General features: G+C 41.4%; 1 protein-coding gene across 3 annotated transcripts in view; it reads left to right on the top strand.

Annotated features, from left to right (window-relative positions):
- Positions 1-850: 850 nt before the first annotated feature.
- grb10b (growth factor receptor-bound protein 10b) overlaps positions 851-20,929 on the top strand; it is a 63,569-nt gene continuing 43,490 nt past the window's right edge. For all 3 annotated transcript variants that reach the window (XM_069693169.1, XM_069693170.1, XM_069693168.1), the window contains exons 1-2: positions 851-1,091; positions 16,953-17,078. In XM_069693169.1, coding sequence (XP_069549270.1) covers positions 17,028-17,078 — 51 coding nt within the window. In that variant the 5' untranslated portion in view covers positions 851-1,091; positions 16,953-17,027. The remainder of the gene's footprint in view (positions 1,092-16,952; positions 17,079-20,929) is intronic.

The following is a 20,929-nucleotide window of genomic DNA, read 5'->3' as shown; positions in this document are numbered from 1 at the left end:
CACTAAAGCAGTTAAGCGTTAAGTTAATACACAAAAATTCAGTAATGGTTGGATGGATCTTTTTGTTATCATTTGGTTTTCAATAAACATGTTTGTAAATCTACCCTGAAGACCAAACACTGTTTATAGGGACAATATGCAAAATGTTTTGCATAAAACTTTCTTTTACCTCATGATCAAGCAAGTAAAAGAAACAGTATACTTCCTCATGGTGCTCCTCAAACAGTTTTTTTCCATTAAAATAAGAATCAAATGTGACCAAGTTTACAAGTCTGGACAGAGTGAATGACAGTGAAGCCAAGCCGGTAATGTGCCATGCAGGTGAGCTTCATTTTGGTGTAAATACATGAAGAAGCAATTAAGCACTTTTTGAACAGTGTTCATCCCTTACTGTTTACAGAGAAAGACATTACCAGTTAAGTATATGTATACAAGCATTTAATATAGGCTACATACAAAAAGGGTTTTCTATTCAGATGACGTGATGCAACAACTGTAAGTCATAGTGAAATCATTTTCTAATGAGCTCCTGTTTCTGTCTTTAATAAAACATTTAGTTAAATATATATTTTTTAAATGGCATATAACCAACAAAATACTCTGAAAGTCCCTCTGTAATTCACTTTGTTTAATCTCGTGTGTGTTTTAATTACAGCACTCGAAATGTTACTAATGGTGTGACAGCGCCTTCAGTAAATAAATAAACCTAACAAAAAAAACAAACAACGGAATCCTCTGAACACGCCCTTTTTCCCCCCATCAGACCTGAACGCCGCATTAATCAGCACTCTCGCGTGGGCGTGGTCTAGTCTATTAGAGGAGGAGTTGTTTGCGCGCGTGTATGTTTGTAAGCGTGTATGTGTGTGCGTGTCCTCTCCGGCCGCATGAGATGAGCTGCCTGCAGTCTCGGCAGCCACTGTTTTCTCCTCCTCCTCCTCCTCGCCCTCCTCTTCTCGCCTCTGCCGATCTGTCCAGCCCGGGAATGTTGCCCGCCGTGGCCTGATCCAGCGCTGCCGAGTGGTCCTTCAGCTCCACACCGCCGCTCTCTCTCCGGCTCTGTCTCCGACGCTCTGAACTGATCTGGCTGTGAGGTGAGTGTACGTTACCAGAGGAAGACGCTGTTCTCGTGCTCCCTTTATATATATATATATATATATATGTGTGTGTGTGTGTGTGTGTGTGTGTGTGTGTGTGTGTTAGTTAGTGTGGTGAGTGGGAGAACATGCAGTAAAAGTTGAATGTGCTGTTGTGATGACACACGCCATTTCGCGTTTCGGAACACATGTGCGCACCGTGCGTAACCGCTGAGCGGGACCTGCCTCCCCTTTCTGACAACGTCCCCCCCCCCCCCCCCGGTCAGCCGTCGAACTTACAAAAGAAGTTTAATTATCCGAGCTGGCTGTTTGAATTCGGTTGTGTATTCACCTTACCGTATTCCCTCCTAGTGGAAAGCTTCCGCTGGAAACACCCGAGCCTGTTCCGGAGGCTCCTGGCGTGCCGATGATCTTCCTGAAGCTCTTGTGCGCTTCCCTACGCGTTCCTCAACATTTACTGCAATTCGAGTCTGTCTTTGGGGACAATCATGATCCCAGTATTCTGCTTGTTTACAGTAGTTCAACAGCAGTCTATACTCTCTTTCCAGTAGGACCCCAGCTCCCCGTGTTGCGCCGACCCTCCCCCTCCCAGCTTGATTCTTCAGTTTCGCCAGTTTCGCCTTATCGCCTTATCCTTTTGGCAGCATTTGCTTTGGGAGTGGGGAGGGGGAGAAGTTTTCCCAGGGATACTCCTATAGCCCTACAGCAGTGTTTCCCCCAAATTGGGTTCTGGGGACCCCAAAGGGGGACGCTGGGTGGGATCCAGGCGGTCCAGAATAAAGTGAGGAACTGTTGAATGAATTGGTTTTGGAGGCTCCACAGTCGAGCACAATCAGATGAAGCAGCAGTTCTGATGACCAAATGTAAAAAAAAAAGTGTTATGAGTGTTGAGCAGAATAATAACAAAACGCTTTCAGATCGAATGTGTGGCTTCATACTATGGGTTGATTAATGTGACTTTTTTTTGTTTGTAATTCTCTTAAAGCCTTCACTAATTGTGGGACATAACATCAAATGGTGCAAGTTAGTTCATATTGCAACTGCAGATGTACCACTCTGTTGAATGGCCTCTTTTATTTGGTGTGCCGACTGCAGCATATAACATCAACAGTGCAATGGTTTGTCTGTTATACAATACTTAGAGGAACTATGTTTTATGATGGTAACACCAAAAGACAGAGGGAGGAGAAGTAAATGAGAAAGCCTGATCATGATCTAATCTCACTTAATGTGCAAACATCTTGACAAAGCAACTCTTCATAGATAGTCTAATCTGCCCTGTCATTTGGGCACTCGGCCAAATCAATTTCTTTATTGGCTGCATGTGGTCTCTGCAGAAAGTTGCATAACCAGCCAAATTTATGATTCTGGGAACTATCGACGTCGGCCTGTGTGTTTTGAATGCAGATCAGTGTTCTCACTGGGAATGTGGGCTGAGACAGGAAAGAGGCACTTTGGGACTGATGCACGCGGTAAAGGTTTTTCTAAGGTGTACGTTTTCAAGGAAAAACTTAGTCTTGAGATCACAGTCTCTCCTGAGTGTTCAGAAATATAGAGTCTAACCTTTTCCTAAACACAGATTGATCCACTGAGCTTCCATTTGGAGTCCTGTGTGATTAAAGCCAAGCAGGAAGCATTGATTGATATTGTGTCTAGTTGCTTTGATTGCATGCAGCATTCTGACTTAATGACTGTTGGATTAATTCAAATCTGCTGTGTTGAAATGTCTTAAACTTAACCTGCAACACCTTTCAGAATAAAAGCATATCACAGAAACTTTTCTGGAGTGTTGTGAAACATGCAATCTGACCAGCCTCTGATATTTCCCTCCACTTTCCAACCTGCCTTTGAGCACACATGCACAGACATCTGCATGTGAACCTCCCTGTGGTTGAATATGAAGTAGTTAAAGCAGCTACATGCACTCAGCTACATGCTTGTAACCGTGTCTCTTCAAGCATGCAATTTTGTTGACACTCCCATACCCTATAACCAAAGAGGATTTCTCTTTTCATTGCCCCGGCACATTATTTCCTGCTTTCTTTCATTTAATTATGTTGTGGTCACATCATCGTACGCATGTCAACCGCTTGAGCTGCAGCTCCCTCCCCCGCCCTCCCCCCAAACATCCCCTTCAGCACCAGTCCTGCTATTTCAAGTCCATGCTAAGTAAGCACAGGCATGATGGGGCATGAACTCTGCAAGACTACAGGCTGCCAAAAGGCTGCTGACAGCACATATTGCAAAGAATTATACAATAAGCTATACTTGCTTGAGGATTCTGAATTGTGTGTTTCTAAAATGAAAGGTTGGGTTTTTTTTTTTTTTTAGGTTTTTTTTAGTGCACATGACTGAAACACTATGCCTGGCAGTAATCCCAGAAGTTTGTTATATATAACCAAAACTTGAGCCTTTGTTTTCAACTTTCTTAGTTTTCTTCACGTACAAACACAAGAATATTGGTATTTCCATTGCTCTCGCTTGTATGCTTTTAGTGTCAGCTGCTCTCCACGGGGAGAAGTGGCAGAGATATCTATGAGCTGGTACTGGTGTTATAAGAGCTCGTGGTCATGCTCTAGGCAGCATTCCATTGGGTCTTGCGTCAGCCAGCAGTCATTCAGCACTGGTTAGTCGAGGCTTATACACTGTTAATTCCCCTTCCCTGATGTCATGACACCATTAACCCAGGCCTGCTGGGGGACCACAGCACAGTCATTCCACCGACTCGGCCCCAATCTGAAAGCAGAGAACCCCTCCCCCCGCCCCACCCCACCCCCTGTACTGAAGGAGCTCAGCTGGGCTGTGTCAGTGGTCAAAAGAGTAAGCAGGTCGGTGATGTCACGGACTGCTGTTTGTTTTCTGGCTAAAGGTTAACTTTGGACACAGTTGCATAAGGAAGGACTTAATTTCTGTACTCACTCCCTCTTGTGCTAAAATGTCAAACGCTGGGTTGAGTTTCCACATACTTGGGCCTTATTAAAGCGCTATAACTACTATGAACAACAGCTATAACTGCTAAGCAATCATGTTTTGTTCTGTGAAAAGTCATTTCGAAGAACCTTAACTCTTACCAGAGGAAAAACTTTGTGGTATTATTCTTCTCCCTCCTCCTTCATACTGTAAATATGGACCTGTACAAACCCGATTCTCACCACTGTTCACTTGTGACCTCAGGTGATGCAATGCTTGCTTGTCTAAGTGCAGCGGATTGAGTTTCTCAGCGTCTGGTGTTGGTCCAAATGTGGCTGAAAGGCTGCGTGAGAGGCAAAAACGTTGCCTTTATTCTGTAGGTAACTGAACACCTGAGGGACCACAGGCTCAGGTGGACACAGGTAATGTGTGGATGCACGCTGATAATGAAATGATCTCTCTAATGCATAGGAACACAACCCCCCCCCCCCCACACACACACACACACATATCCTCTCAGTTTATCTTTGTCTCTTTGTTCGTCTGTCTATCCCGCTGTCTAAGCGTCTCTCTTCTGGTTTCATCAGCTCTATCTATGTCTCCGTCTCCGCTGATCTGTGTCTCCATGTACCAGCTGGTATCTGCAATGCAAAATAAAAACAAACCATGCTTAGTTGACTTCGCTAGATGTAACATGCAAATTTTAAAAAGCTATATTTTTTTTTTGGGGGGGGGGGGTATTTCCTGGTATAAAATCTTGGAACAATACATGTATTTGTTTGCTCTTGACCTGCAGCGCTGTCCTCCACCTCCTTCTTATTCTCCCTCATGCTCTGAATATAGCACCTCTCACCATGTATGCATACATTTTGCTGTACATTGCAAGATTTTCTGCCCCCTGGTTTTCTAGTATTATTCCCAGACTTAGACGCGATTAAGGCTTAATGTGGTGTACTTTGGTACTTATGAATAGGACTTACGCTAAGTCCTTGTTAATGTGATTTTTCTCAGCTAGCCAAGTTTGTTAGCATTCCTAAGAGTAAGTAAGTCAAATAAATCCTGTTCCCCTTCACCCTCAAGTGGCCACAAAGAAGTTGAGGGCCCTTCTGATACGAGATACATGTTTTACTTACAAGGCGAGTTTTGTTTGGGTTTGATGGTTTGTTTCAGTGCGGAGGATGATGCCATGCAATATGAACGGACTGAATTATGACTTTATCTGCTTTTTATTGTTGACTCGAAGGAGTCCTGATGTGACAGTTGTGTGTGTTTTACAGCATCAGTCTAGTAAAAGAAGTTATGTGCTAATCCAGAAGCAAAGATGGTGTCACAAGAAGGTGAGTCCATCTGATGTAGCCCTCCCGGGGGCCACCATCACAGCCACCTTGTGCACAAGCATCACTGCTCCTAAACCTCGTCCATTCATCTACGCCGTTGCATAAGACCGGTTCTCCCAAGCAACCAAATGAAATCCTCATCCAATTAGGCACTGTCCACGTTTCCAAAAGGCCTTTCTCTCATAGACTGGTGCTATTCAGCCTTCCCCAGCATGACATCAGGCCCTCTCTTACAGCCCCACTTTACGCTGCTGCTCACAGATAATGAAAGCTGCCAATTAATGACTAATCAACATGTGCAACAAGCACATCCAGTGAGGAGTGACTACCATCTAATCTGCCGATTAAAACAGGACAGAGATGCTCTGTTCAACTCGCTCTTCCTGTCTTTCTGTGTTGCATTGCTGCAGAAAATAGAGCCAGCTCGGACAACCTTATTTGAGAGACTTAAAGGTTGATAATTGGAATAATTTGCTATTTTTTGTTTGTAAATTCTAATAATTGGAATAATTTGCTATTTTTTGTTTGTAAATTCTAATGGTTTACACATTTTCAAACTCTTTGTTTAGTGTCTAAAAGCACATTATAAAAGTTGCCTGTGGAGTTAAAGGGTGGTGGGAATCGGAGAGGGAATCTCCAGCTCGCAGCAGCACAATACAGTAGAGCAGCCCATTAAAGCCCTCCGCCCATCCCTCTCCCCGTCGGACATCGAGCACATTCCTATAAGTTGACTCGCCATAGGATGTTTTGATAACTCATAGCGTCAAACTAAATATTATTACATAAGGTGTCTGGTTAACTTAAAAGATGCTGTAAAGTAGAAATTAAAATGAATTTTAAGTTCATCACACCACAGAAGTATGGGTTGTTAACTACCTGTCCAAATTTGAATGAAAAAAACAGACAAGTTTGTTAAATTAGGCTTTGAAATAGTGAGAAAATCATCAGTCTTCTCTGCTCTGAGACTGAGGGGGCGTGTCCTGAAGGAGCTGAAGCTCCGCCCACTCGCTGGAAGGTGTTCAGTGTTCAGTATGACAGTCTTGTGGCTGCAGTTCTTTTCCCCACTCAGCGGTCCGTCCCAACCTCTCTGTGACTTTATGCATGATGTCCCACTGGTACTCTGTCTCTCTGGTGGACGGAGCAGCCTGCTTTATGAAAACACAATAGAATCAGAATTTATTTGTCCAATGAGTGAAACATACAGATGCATATAAATCCAGCTTGTCCCCCTGAGCTGTAACACAGGAGTAGAACTGGACACCAGAGACAGCAGACAGTGAGTCTCCAACTACTTCTAACGCACCTGCATTACAATAGTGGAGATAATAAGAGCGGAGGAGTTGATTTAGTTCTGTAACGACTGCAACATGCACAACGCTGCATTACATCAATTCATTACATCACATTAATGCATTATATCACGTCAATTCAAACTTTGAACCTGCTCAGGTCGAGCCGACAGTCTTTCTCTTCCACTGATGTCCCTCCACCTCCACCTCCTCCTCCACCTGCTCTCTGCAGCCTCCTCCACATGTAGTCGGGCTCGTTTATCCGGACCGGTACCGGTACCGGTACATGTAACCGAGAGGGTCAGTGATTGTAACGTTACACCGGAGTACAAAAACAACAACCCTCATTAATGTGAGGACAAGATCTCCTCTGGTCCATGTTCACCATCACCCCGACATGTAAAATACAGAGTTACATGTATTATAGTTCCTTATCGTAGCTCTATTGAGACGCATAAAACAATCCGCGGTTATCGGAGCATTTTCCTCTGAACTCTGCTACGAGCTCAATAGAAGCTACTTAGCACGTTAGCTCCCATTTCACCAAAATAAAGTTACTCTACACTGAATAAAATCACATTACCGGTTTGCACTGCGGACTAAATGTAGCAGAGTTACTGTGGAAACGTTATCTAGTATAATTATAACAAGCACACAGAACTTAAGCTGAGTGGTGGACTGCTGGCGGCAGCGGACGGTGCCGGTATGAACGGCCGGGAGGGCGGTGCTCGGTTCGGCTCTGCGCTGCAGGAGAAGCGATGCGTCCGTGAACTCCGTCCGTCTCCGGTCCAAGTTGAAACTATCCGCCGTGAAATGGTCCCTGCAGAGGCGGCTGTTGGTGTTAATCCTAAAGTCTCCTTTAGCGAGACTCTTCACGAAACCAATCCACCTCTTTTTCCTTCATCAGTAGGACATTTAAACAGCGATGCAGCGCTGCTTTGGAGGTTCTTACTTCCAGGAAAGATGAACTTGCGGGTGGAGGGAGACGTCCTGTAGCAGCTAGCTGATGTACAACAACAATCTGACTAACAGGAGTAGAACTGAAGTCCAGTGGGATGACATCTTATGCAAATGAGCTCCAGGCTTTTATAGCGTTTCACCGTGTGAGAGGAGGAGCCATGCAGAAGGTTATATAAACCGGCTGTGATCTGACGTAGATAGGTTGTTGTGACGTAGATAGGTTAGGTTTTAGCCCCGCCTAAAAAAAACCTGAGCTGAAGACGGGTTAGAAACTGTTTGACGGTCTAACTCCACATTTCAGTGCGACAAAGTTTTCAAACTTTGCACATGTTTTCAGCAACTCATTTCACACGTATATAATGTACTGGGAAACAACTTTTGGAATTTGCTTTACAGCATCTTTAAACATGTACAGTAGAATAATTGACCTCCCCTCTCTAGGGGTTTGGGTTACGGTCAGTACATTTTCTTCAATGACTTCTCCACAAGTCCCCAGACATAGACTTGGAGCGGTGCCATTTCTTGAATTAAGATGCTGTTTATGTTCTGGACTGGGACGCAGCGGGATGAGGGGAGGGCTGACATTGGGGGACTGGTGCTGGGCGAGGGTTTGGGGGAAAGGAGGGAAGGGGAGGTAGCTGTGGCGCAGCACTGGTTCACAGTGGGAACCAGGGTGGTTGGGAGGCTTGGCCGCAGGTGTAGTACTTGAGAGAGGGGTGTGACCAGGCTCTGATCTCTTCAGAGTTTAAAGTTGGATGTCAAGGCCCTCTGTCATTTCTTTGTCCCACCGGTTTTCATGTAGAAATCTGGGATCAATCGGATGGATCCTACAATATATGTCAAGAAACAAGACTCTTAAAAAAAACATTAAACCTCCATTAAACAGGTTTTATGGCCACTTGAGGGCGGTGGAAACAAGCTGCCAACACACATTGTCATATTATCACCGGTGTTTGCCAACTAGTTGCTAACTGTTGTCTGTTTGTCATTTAGTGTAAGAGTTTAGAGCTTTTCGCAATACAAGCAGCAGCTGCCTGCTGTAATGTAGAGTGAATCAAAACAGTAAAACGCAAGTCAGATAATTATTTTCTGTAATAAGACTATTGTCTGTATAATCGACTACATTACACACGATCATATGAGCCACTGAGCAGCTTCTTTTTGTTTTTAGTTGGTGAGGGGGAACCCTGACATGCTTAGTTCTGTCACCTCCTGAATCTTCCTTGCATCTTATTTCACCTGAGGCCGCTCTGTTGAGGTTATACAGGTTGCGTGTGTCTAAAAATTAATCTAATTTGTAGCTAGAGTTGCAGTGCACCAGCTGCCAGCTAAATAGCCATCTGCTTAATTGAGATACTTTAGCCTTAACCCTTTTGAATCAAAGCAACCCTCCCTTTTTCAAGTCATGCTACTCTTGTGTTACAACTCGGCAATTAGCAACCAGAAAGCTGTTTCTTCTTCTCTTCTTACTGCTGCCAATATCCCTCTATCGACTGGCTCCCTCTACCCCGCCGGTGCAGCAGCGTCTCTCTTTAACACTTCCATTTGAAGGGAAGCGATATCAAGCTTGTTCCAGCTGCTCTGTTCTCTCTGTGATGCCCTGGTGGCTGCAGCGGGACTCCACAGATAACATGTGACCCAACACAAGAGCTTAGGGTGCTGGGTGTATTTATTCTCGTGTGGTCAGCATCGTAATCACAGGATTACGTTTCATATGCGAGAATATGAGAGGGTGTTTGTCTTATTATTCACTTGGTCTTCCGATGAACCACACACAACCTTCCAGGAAATCACAAGCGTCAAGTGTTGACACATTAAATACAGTGAAGAGGCATACGGTTTCTTTAAATGCCAGTAACAAGAAACTTCAAGAGCTCAAAGTGTGACTTTACTTTCGCCCCACAGTGTTTCCCAGAATCTTTTTAATAATTCTCCTTTTGAAACTCGCATAAAATGTTAAATGTTTAACCCTCCCACTGTCCTCGGGTCAAATTGACCCACAGCTGTGTTCAATCAAGTTCTATTTTATTTTTTATATTTTTGGGGATCGTTGGTGACAAGGAGGCTGTGAGGGTTTCTTTAAAGAAAACCTCACAGCCTCCTATAATATAAAATATATAATATAATGTCATTTCTCGCCATTTTTCAGAAATTTTACAAACCAAACAATCAATTAATGGAGAAATTGATCAGTAAATGAATTGAGGACGAAAATAATCATTAGTTGCAATTGGATGCAAAATGGTTCAAACGAACTCCACCTCAACCAACAACCGTTAAATCCTGCTTTTACATTAAAACATTTTATTTACTTTCCAAAAGGGAGACCCCTTAAACATATTTTCAACTTTAATAAAGAATTTGATCAACTTTTTAAATTCCTTTAAATAGTAATTTTTACTGACATAATAATAATAGTGAAATCCCATATACCGTGACAGCATGACACTTTCTGAGATGGTTATAAAACCGTTAAAAAAACTCATACCGTTGCAAGCCTAGTTCCCTAACACTACCTCACCCCCATAAAAAGTGGCCTTTTGACCTTATGATACCCAAGTAGGAAGCTTACCATCTCTCTCTCTCTCTCTCTCTCTCTCTCTCTCTCTCTCTCTCTCCCCGTGTCTGTCTGTCTGTCTGTGTGTGTGTGTGTGTGTGTCTGTCTCACACACACTGCCATTTTTCACAGCCGTCCACTCCGTCCCGGCCGGCCCATAAATCAGTGCATTCCTTTTCACGAGGTTGGGGTTCACTGTATTGCACGCGTTTTCTCACTCACCAGCCTATATGGAAAGAATGTGCTCTCTATGTTCCAAAGATGACTGAGCAGAGCTGAACGGCCTCCTGTTAAGCTGTGTCCAGTCTAATCAGCTGAAGTCAAGCTGACTGAGGTGAACACATTTTACAATTATACACACGGGCAGAGTAGTTGACACAGCTGAGCTGGACAGACCCAGCCTCCGAGCGCTGTTTTGGTTCATGATTTTTGAACCAAGTGACGCAGGTCCACCTGTGGGAGGGTTTTAATTAATTCCAAATGTAGCCAGAAAGACTATCTGCTGGGTTATATTGTTGTAGGTTTGACATGTTTAGATAACAGAAATCTACATTAGATAATGAATACTTGCGCTATTTATGCCTAATGGCTCAGACTGACACAAGTATCAATATCAGTAAAACCACATTTGTGGCAGGTTTATATTTCTACCATTCTTTGCACACACTAGTACTGTAGCATGCAGTATACTTGCAGCCATTATGTTCCAATGGTATAATGCAAATGCTGTAATCCAGCACCAAATAAATACTTTGTTGGTTCAGTAATAGCTTTGGTAACATGAATTTATACTCAATCCTTCAAATCACATTATGTGTTTGATTTCATTTCGTAACACTCTCTGATGGATGACGTTTTTACAGTCAAAGAGCTTCTTTTCTACTGTTTAAATGTGCTTTTGTAAAATGTAACAGAGCTCCTCCAGCATCTAAATTAAAAGTTCATTGACCTGCCTGACTTGCACTGCACAAGTTCACACTCCAGTATGTTTCTGGACGCCCTGCTATTAATATCGCCACTATTTAGAACGTTGTCCCAATTAGGAAACGGTATTTATATATCACAGACATTCACAGAAATGTACAGGAAAGCTTTGATTAGACTAGTAAATACAGACAGTAAACAGCCAGTAAACAAACAGACAGTGAAGACAGAAAGGCAGAAATACAAACTGATGAGACAGACTGGTTGACAGTTGATGCAGACAAACCACATCACCAGTGAGGTTAAAAAAAAAAAACAGCATCTGGCTTCTTATAGGGTTTATTGCAGCTTTGATTTACATACAGTAGGTGAGGATAAATGTTTAGTATTTCTAATTCCCACTCTAGGAAACTTAAGAGAAAAATACTCTTCTAAACAATTTAAGTAAATATTAAAATAATATTTAACATTTGCAGAGAAAAAGTATGTCTGAAGTTTTGTTTTTACTTTTCAATCTCTTATTCCCTTTTTGGATCTGTACATTTCCTTTGTATGTATTCATGTTGATGGTAATGGTGGCGAACGGCCTCTAAAGTTTTCCTTAGATCCACATTTAGTGCAGTGAGCTGGTCAGGTGCTGATGTACTGCTGTGTAATAGAAGAGAACTGTTAAGGCAAATGTGTCTACCGTTTCAATTAGGCTTTACTTTAAATAGCCGAGGTTTCTGGTTATCCTTGAACTCACTTTTGGCTCCTCCGCACGGCTTATCATCTTGGGACATTAAAGCTGGACCCTTGAAGTGTAAGCGCATATCAGCACGTGAACCCCTGGACTGACTGAGCATGCAGGCCTTGTGCCTCTTGTGTCTGTTGATTGTGTCTGTGTACATAACTCCATGTAAAAACAGAGAGGTTGGAGAGTTATTTTTCTGTAAAGTTGAGTTTCAGTGCAGAGATGATGCATCACGTATTTGTTTTAACACCCATGACGATATGTAACATTTGGGAGGTCAAAATACATTGTTTTAACAGTATGAGCTGGGTTGGTAGACATTTCTTTTTAATTAAAAAAATAATAATTAATCTAATGATTCTAGTGTCGTATTTGCTACAAGTAAATGAAATCGACTTTAGAGGAAAGGAAAGCTCAAACTAAATAATTGTCTCAGTGTTTATGGCTTATTGGCTGAAGTGCAATGTCGTATAACATTGCGCGTTCTAGTTGATTTAGTTCAAATCAGTCAGTGTGTGCCACATCGCTGCTGACTGTTTTATAAAAGAAAACAGTTACGATTTTGGGAGATTTTCTTTGATATAGATCGCAGAAACCAGCTGGAGATATTGGGAATCCTTCACGGTAAATATTACGTGGAAGCTCTGACTGTTTTGAACAGCTTTCTGAGGTGTATTTGTATGTAGGTAGTTTTTTATTTTTTATTTTTTATTTTTTTAATGCAGGCATAAACGAAAGCAAATTTCTCTCACTTGCATTAGAAAAATCATCAAAAATGTGCACTGCAAACACATTTTCTCTTTCAGTTTTGTTGGTTTTGGTCACAGACTTTAGTTTCTTGCTCATGAAACCAGCCTCTTTAGTCTAACACAAAAAGTTTTGATTGTTAATCAGACCTCTTTGGTTGCGGGTCAAAAACTTTTTGTTGCAAGTTGAATTGGACATAATGAGTAGGATCTATGGTGATGGATGAAAGAAAAGTTTATATTGGCGGGTTTAACTTGGATCCACAGCATGGCTACGCGCTCCCTCGATCCCATTGTATACACTCAACAGGAGAGGACTGTGCATTAAGCTGCATGGAGATCAGTTGGTTTTATTTTGCTCTTTTTTTTTTTTTACTGAAATGCTTTTAGATGTAGAACTTATTCTCCATTTGTTCACATTTTGTGTTCTTAATGCCATGTTGGTCCCCTCAGCGGCATATACCTGGGGCTATGCTGATCATAATCCACCGGTACATACTGTTTTCTAACTCTTAATGCCACTGAAGAGTGGTGTGTTGGTAAAGAGTTAGGAAACCGTATGACGCCGTTAAAATAAGCTGCACATGTCGCCGAAGGAATCGGCACCGCTTGTGGCAAACCGTAGTTGTAACCTCGTCGGCTTCAACTACCTCAGTGGCAGAAAGCTAGTCTCATTAGATTTCATTTACAATGTTACACATTGGTAGCTAACCTTATCTAACAGTCATGTCTCTGACAAAGTGTGTAATGTTAGTCCACAGAGGGCTCTCGTGTCAAGATGGCAGCCAATTAATGCCTTTTTTTGAAAAATGAGCCCAACTACATGACAGTGACGACATGAAATATTAATATAATAGAAACCATCACAAAGTGAAAATCACGCTGCTAGATTTAAAGACTTTTCAATAAAAGAGATCAATGTAATGTCAACTGACCTGTGACCCATGTATAGTGTGCCGCACAGCCATGCTGTGGATCCAAATCAAACCCACCAACAGAAACCCTCTCTCCTGCATCAGCACAGATCCGGCCCATTACGTCCAATTCAACTGGCAAGCAAAGGTTTTTGACTCACAACCAAATAGGTCTGATTTCACAATCAAAACATTCTTTGACACAATAAAGAGACTCATTTCATGAGAAAAATTCTCAAGTATGTTTCCAAAACCGTAAGTGTGAGAAATTTTCTCCCAAAACTGTCTTTTATGCTTGCATAAAAAAACAACAACACAAAACTACCTTCACCATGACTGTGAAACACAAACATGTCATGTGGTGTTGGATACTGGAGAAGAATACCTTTTAAGATAATATACGTAGTACAATGAATAGTTTCCAGAACCAAAGATGGACATAATGGTAAAATCTTAAATCAGAACACCTTGAGCAGCGTGTTGTGTCTTTTGCTGGTCCCACACAGGACAGATTTATGATTCATGAGAAGCATTATAAGATCCCTGTGTTTGAAGTGCACCAGCGAACATTCTCCCTCATGCAGGTTTGAGCAAAAATCCCTTTAATTAATCCAGATGCAGGAAGCTCACTGCTGGGTACAGCCACGGCACTCCAAAGTCTCCCATTCTACTGCGACGGTAATTGCACTGTCAAGGTCATAGATGGTTAGGTTTCAGTACACTGTTCAAGTGGAAGGGATTGAATCAAAGGGCTCTGAGAGGGTCTAATCCTTGCACTGGAATGGCTTTGATTGCGTCAGGGAGCAATTAAGCATAGGTGCGTGTATGTTTGGTCAATATATCGGTCACTGAGAGTCGCTGTGGCACGTATGAGCACTTTGAAAGTTGGGTTGCAAGTTATTTTAATGCCACATGAAACGCAGAGTTTTTTCCCCCCATGTTTTACCACGCACAGTTGAAGCAGAACTCCCAGTTTACACCTGGGATGTTGAAAGGCTGAGTACAGATTTAATTCTGTTGGATTAAATGTGTAATATGTAGTACTCCTAATATGAAAGTGGCTGTTTGACAAGGATTTAGGCTTCACTGAGGCCAAACCGTTTTATTTTAGCGTCTAATGCAGCCAGTCGGAGTGTACTTCTGTCCGTCTTGCAGAACCCCCCCCCGACTCCCGTGAAATAAGCATCACACAGTTCGGTCACAGATAGTCAGCAGGTTTGGGGCGCCTAATGAGGGGCTGCCTTGTTTTTGTTGTAAACTGTGTGTCTGTAAATAATGTGTAAATGACAAGTCGTCCTTGCATGCCAGCCACCCAGGCCACACACATGGATTGACATTGTAAAGCACACACACAGGCACGTATATACACACTCATTACAAACCAGCCCTTTCAGCAGTCCCAGAGATTGTGGTGCCAAACTCTTTGTTTAGAATGCATTCATGGTTTGGTCATTATTTGCTCGCCCAATTTTGGATGTACAAAAACAAACCTTTCATTTTTAGTTCTTCAGAAAATTTGGAAAGGCAGAGCTTTGACTGACAGCTTTGTTATATGTCATCAGATGACACAATTTCTGGATAAGCCATTGTGTTAAAGGAAACATGGCAAAATAGCCCAACTAATGTTATTTTTTTTCTTGCCATGAAAGACAATATGACAAAAACAATGTCAGCAATTTATCTTTCTCATAAGCAAAGGGTATTATTTTGATTGTCGCGCATGAACACTTCTCTGCGCTACAGTTTTGAGGGGGTCGGTGTGTTTCATCAGATGTGCCATGTGTGTCTTTCCTGATAAAAACTGATAATCTGACATTCAGAGCCACCTCTTGTTGTGATTGGCCAAATGGGTTGAAGTGTGAGAAAGTAAGCACTCTCTTTCTTTCTTTGTAAAATTATTTCCTTCACTTTTTGTGTGACCAACTTTGTACAAGGCCATAAATATGTTCTAGATTGTTGTCTGAAAATGGGTTCAGTTTTAATATTCAAACAATCATTTCATTGGCTGTAAAACCGATAAACTCTTTTCCCTTCTCATCTGTTTGGGCAACGTTTCACAAGAACTAGTTGTTTTCAGCCCAGATGAACAATGCTGTCATGTTAGTTTGTTTTAAAAAGCTTCTTTCATCCTTGTCATAATTTTGCTTGCTTGCTTGCTATAGCTGACACTACTTGAAGACAGAGTAGTCATATCGTTGTACAGTAAGAGAGAGTAACATTCACAACTAGAGCTTTTCAAAGACCCGGAAAACTGGAAAAAAAACAAAAAACAAATAGAGCCTACGCACCTCCACGCAACCACACATGTGCATTGTACTGCATGTAAACATCCACACACACCCCCGGGCAATACACGTATACATGCAGAAGCGCACGCATATAAACACACGTATGGCCACAAGGGCAGCCGGCTCACAACCGCTAACGCAACCATGAGATAATATTAGCTGTCTATAAAATGCCAGGTGATATTTTTAAATACGAATCGGGGGTCATGAACTGCTGCATAAAAGACCATCATAGAGCGACTCGGCTCCGAAAATACCCCGGAAGTCTAACTTCAGACCTGGATAGGTGCCTGTGGGGTATTTTTGGGTCTCGTGTTTACAGCTGTTTGTTCAGTGGCAGCAGTGCCAAGAGGTTAGTAGGGTACCCACTTTAAGAAGTTCAAATAGACTGAAGTCCATGTTGTTGAATTGATGGTTATTTTTGACCGAGGATGGCCCGGAGGTACGCTTCTTAGAACAGAGAAATGTTCATTTATTCATGTTAAATTGAGGTATGGTGACATCAAGATGAATAAAGAAGGCCAAGATCTAAAGACTTTCTCCATAGAAGAGACTTAAATTTTACAGGATGAAAAAACATATTTTTAAGAAACCTGTATATGCTATAGAAATGTCCTGCAACGCTAGCACAAAGTTAAATCAGTGTTTTTATCATCTAAATAAAGAGACATACTGGTTCATAGTTCTTAGGCTCAGGTTGATGCTCTTCACTCCCAACAATAAACTCCACAAATCCCTACAGAAATCGGAGGTTTACATGAGTAACGCTGTTCCCAGACTTTGTTCTTCAGTCAACTATCTTAACCTGCCTGTGGGAGTCAAATGTGAAAGCCCGATTATTGCTTCAGTGAATCATCTTTAATTCTCTGCCACTTTTACAAAATATCTTGCTGTATTTTAAAGTAACATTTTCAGATTCTGAAGCAGTTATAAAACAAAAAGAAAAGTACTTCTGTAGATTTTTAGTTAGGTGCAGTTATTTTCCTTAAAATGTTTGTAACTAACCGCTGTTCGTTGATGTTGTTTACTGTGGGCCTATGTGGGTTAAGAAGTGCTCTGTACTATATCTGTCTTCTCAGAACTTAGACTTCATCTTCCTTTCCTTCCTTCATCTTTGTCCTCTTGGAGCTCCTCACCCTACCCCTTCTTCCTTTGTAGTTTTCCACTAACATCCGTTTGTCTGCTCTTCTTCCTCCACAGGTTCTGCGGTGTCCATCTTGTATCGAAACCGATCCAACCAGACAAGCTGAGCGAAAGAGCTGGGAAGCTCACACCATGGCTGTGGCCGGATGTCCGGACTATTTCCTGCATCATCCAAATTATCAGGTAAAAGGCAGCTTCCTGCGTGCAAGTTTCTTAAATCTGTATTTCTGTGCTTTTTAAACGGCTTAACTCGTGTTTGTAGAGAAGAAATGTTACCATTTTACACCAGAAATGAAACGGCCAAGACGAAATGGGGTTGTGAAAGTTGCACCTGTCCCTGTGCAAACTAAAAACCTTAATAACCCTGTATTTAAGATGTGATACTAATAGTAAACCATCCAAGTAGTACATGAGGTGGTGCAGCTTTGGCTTCCAGAAGAAACGGTGAGGGTGGAGATTCAGGTCACCGCAGCCTTCGCCAACACTCCAGCCATCACTAGCCCTTCTTCATCAGCCCTTTTAGACTCTTGTCACAATGCATTTTGTTTATTTGTTTGTATGGACGGGGGAGCTGTCACAATTAAGACATCTTTGTTGACAATCGATTAATGATTGAATTGTCTATTTTGTTCTTTTGATGTTATTATAATAAGCTGAAATCTGACATTTCTGTTAGTTTCATCCAGCTGTTTTTATTCAGATTTATGGAAACAATTCTAACAAATATGCAAAATGACTGCAGTCAGCTCAAATATTCACAATCATGCTTATGCATAGGAGTAAGCCAGAGGGGCCCATGGCTATAGTTTCATCTGTTTAGTCTGGTCCTGACTAAAGAGAGGGAGCGGGGTCTGTTGATCCAACAAAGGTCTTAAAATGTCTTCTGTTACCTATTGTGTAAATCACAACATAGCCAAACAGAACCAAGAAAATCACATTTAAGCAAATGCAGAAACCAGTAACATTTTAAATTGTTAACCATGGAACCCCTCTGTGTGCTTGTAAATTAGGAGATATGCCAAATCATGCTGAATCATGTGGACGAGAAGACTGGTATTAATTTAAGAGTCTCCTAATCTTTGGCTGACAGTCAGAAATGTGTCCTCACTCTCAAAAGTACTTGCAAACTAATTACATCACTGTATATATCAGAGATGTGAATTCAAGTATTTTGACCAATTTCTCCTTAATATTCTTAATTTGTTCAGTCACATTTTCACTAACCCTTTCAGTGGATGATCTAGATTCATAATTTTTTTCCCCCAGTTTTATGCATGCAGCACTTGAACAATTAGAATATCTGGATTATACAAGCCAACTTGATCTTTTTAAGTACAAGCAGAGGCCTCTGAACGTTCACTTGCATCCTGATGTGCCCTTTTATTGTTGGTTCAGTAGATGCGTTCGCACCGGCCTCCACGGAGCGAAGGGCTTCCAAACATTTGGATTAGAGCAGTAGAACTATTAGCCTTATCAGAAGCTGATCTGTTGTCTGCCTGTCATCTGCGTCATGGCTTTATCTGTGACCTTTTGAACTCGGAGCCAAAGCATAGAGAGGTCAGTCTGCCAGAGTCTCTCGCAGATCTGCACACTTTAAAGAGACAAAAACAAAGATTTGCGTGCGTGCGTGTGTTTATATGTTTGGTAGAGTTGAGTCGGGGTCAGCAGTGTGTTTTGTTTCTGACTAGTGTATATTGTTAGTTTTTAATGAGGCATACATTCAATAACAGAACAGGAGCTAGCATAACAAAACCAAAACCAGAGGGAATAATGCAGTGAACCAATATAGAATATTGTTTATAGTATTCAAAGTCATTTTGACTAATTCAATGAAAATCAAAGAGGGATTTAAAAAATAATCATAATTTTATCAGACAGACTGATTCATTACTGAAGGCAGTAAAGCTTTATGATCTGAATGGAGTGAGGCATCATTTAGTTCTTTCATCTTTGCCAACGGTTTGGGTGGATGCAGCTACATTATATGAATATTAATGTAGGCGCACGCACGCACGCACGAACACACACAGACACAGCAAAACGTCAGTACTGCTGAATTTTCACGATTCTCTATACCAAAATAATAAATCAATTAGATGAATGCATGACACATAAAGCTCACACAGACAAACACAAATGCGTGCATTGCATAGACTCTTAATATAATTAATATGCATCAATCCTAATGTTGTCTCAATATTCATATTACTGTTATCCAATGTGTCCAGATATTTGGACAAACTCCCATTTTGATGCTTTGCCAACTTTGATTTTGAAAGCTTTGTACCAGTAAAGCTCTTTTGAATTGAATTGAGAAAAAATTGAATTGAATTGCGACTATGTTGCAGTTTACAAAAAACAATGGAAACGTCTCAGGATACAAACATTTTGATGACATGCTGTTAATATAAAGTTGAAACAACATTCAACCTTGAATTCTGCGTACAGATCTAAAAGTCTGTCTTCGAACTGCTTAGATAAATTTGAAGTGTTTCCTCTTTTTTTTTTCTAGATGCTCTGCGACTATCTATCTAGCTTTTGGTTGTCAATAACTTGCCCCTGATCATCCGACTATAGTGTTCGATTCGGATAATCAGAGTTTTGTATCACCACACATGACTGTTGTTTTTTGTTTTTTTTCTATCAAGTTGCAGCAGACCTGTTCCGCATGTTGTTTTTGACCAATATCTCGCGTCTATACAGCGTCTACGACACCTTTGGCACAGACACGCTCGCTCGGCTGTTTGCAAACCATTCAGCTATAACAGATGTACCTTGACTTGCTGAATGAGAAAATCCACTGACTGTGAAATTCCAGGGTTCTGGAAGATTGCCCCGATAAAACTGCAGCAGCGCTTCAAAACAGATTCAACTGAAGATAACATTCATACTAAATTTAAGGGATTATATTGCCACTTGAATCTTGTTTTAGACCATGACTGGTGAATAAATTATGTGTATGTGCAAAGCAAGACAAATCTGATGAGGGAGAAGCAGATTATTAGTGGCAGAATGGTCAATTCAGGAAGTACAGTATCTATAATACATTTTATTAATCCTGTATAAATGTTAATGTGACTTAAATCTTCATCTAATCCGGTTAAATGCAAGTAACAAGCTCAAATTCTATGTGATCAAAACTCTGAGAGGTTTGGTTCCCAAGAACAATACTGTCATGTATGAACGCTCTGTATGCCCGAGTGTTCACCCTCTGAACATCTATGTTGGACCACTGGATAAACAAACGGTGAGAGAGCCTCAGATGGCTGCATTGTTTGAATCTCAGGCTACATGTTAACAAGATCGGGTGGTGTTTCCCATAACCCCCCAATAAGCTTGAGATATGACAAGAGTGCATTTGAGTCACTCGCGCTTCTGCAGTGCGAATATTTCATTGCAATTGCAACAAGGCAGATTTCAGAAGAGTCACGTGTCAGTGTGGATGTGGTATTGAGGGCACCGAGTTAAAAGGTTCAACGTTAAGTCTGTGACTCCTACAAGACGAAAGTGTGTCATCATTCATGATTCCTAGTCACCTATCTGCATTTATGAGCAGCAGTATATAGAGTGTCTCTCCATACATGAAATGCAATCAAAATCTCCGCTTATGCTCCTGAGTTATAGTTTTGGATAATGGCCAGAAAGGTGTTCCTGCACAACAATTTGACATCACAGTGAGGCTAACCTTTTGGATATAAAATGCCATCACTACATCATTTAAAGCTTCCTTCAAACTCTTCACTACATATAGGAGCCTGGACAAACATGGATTTAAACTGCAAATTTTTCTAGGTGGCAGAGACCATACAACCACAAGGCCGTAATTCTAGCTATTTTATACCATGAGATTAGGATGTTAAAACTAGCCCAATTTTTTTTCACCTCATTCTGAATTCAGTGATTTAGTCTTGACACGAGTGTTCAGTACATGAACAAATCTGTATTGGTGTGTTTTTAAAGGAATTCAGTACATTGAATCATCATTTTCTGGATCAGCTTTTAGCAAAAAGGACTCTGCACAGACCAAATTGTTT

This window comes from Brachyistius frenatus, unplaced genomic scaffold (genome assembly GCF_029030835.1).
Source record: "Brachyistius frenatus isolate BFR_SWC_R1_liver_20210118 unplaced genomic scaffold, ASM2903083v1 Contig_14, whole genome shotgun sequence".
Taxonomy (NCBI): domain Eukaryota; kingdom Metazoa; phylum Chordata; class Actinopteri; family Embiotocidae; genus Brachyistius; species Brachyistius frenatus.
Note: the sequence above shows the minus strand (reverse complement) of the source record. Positions and strands in the feature narration are given on the sequence as shown.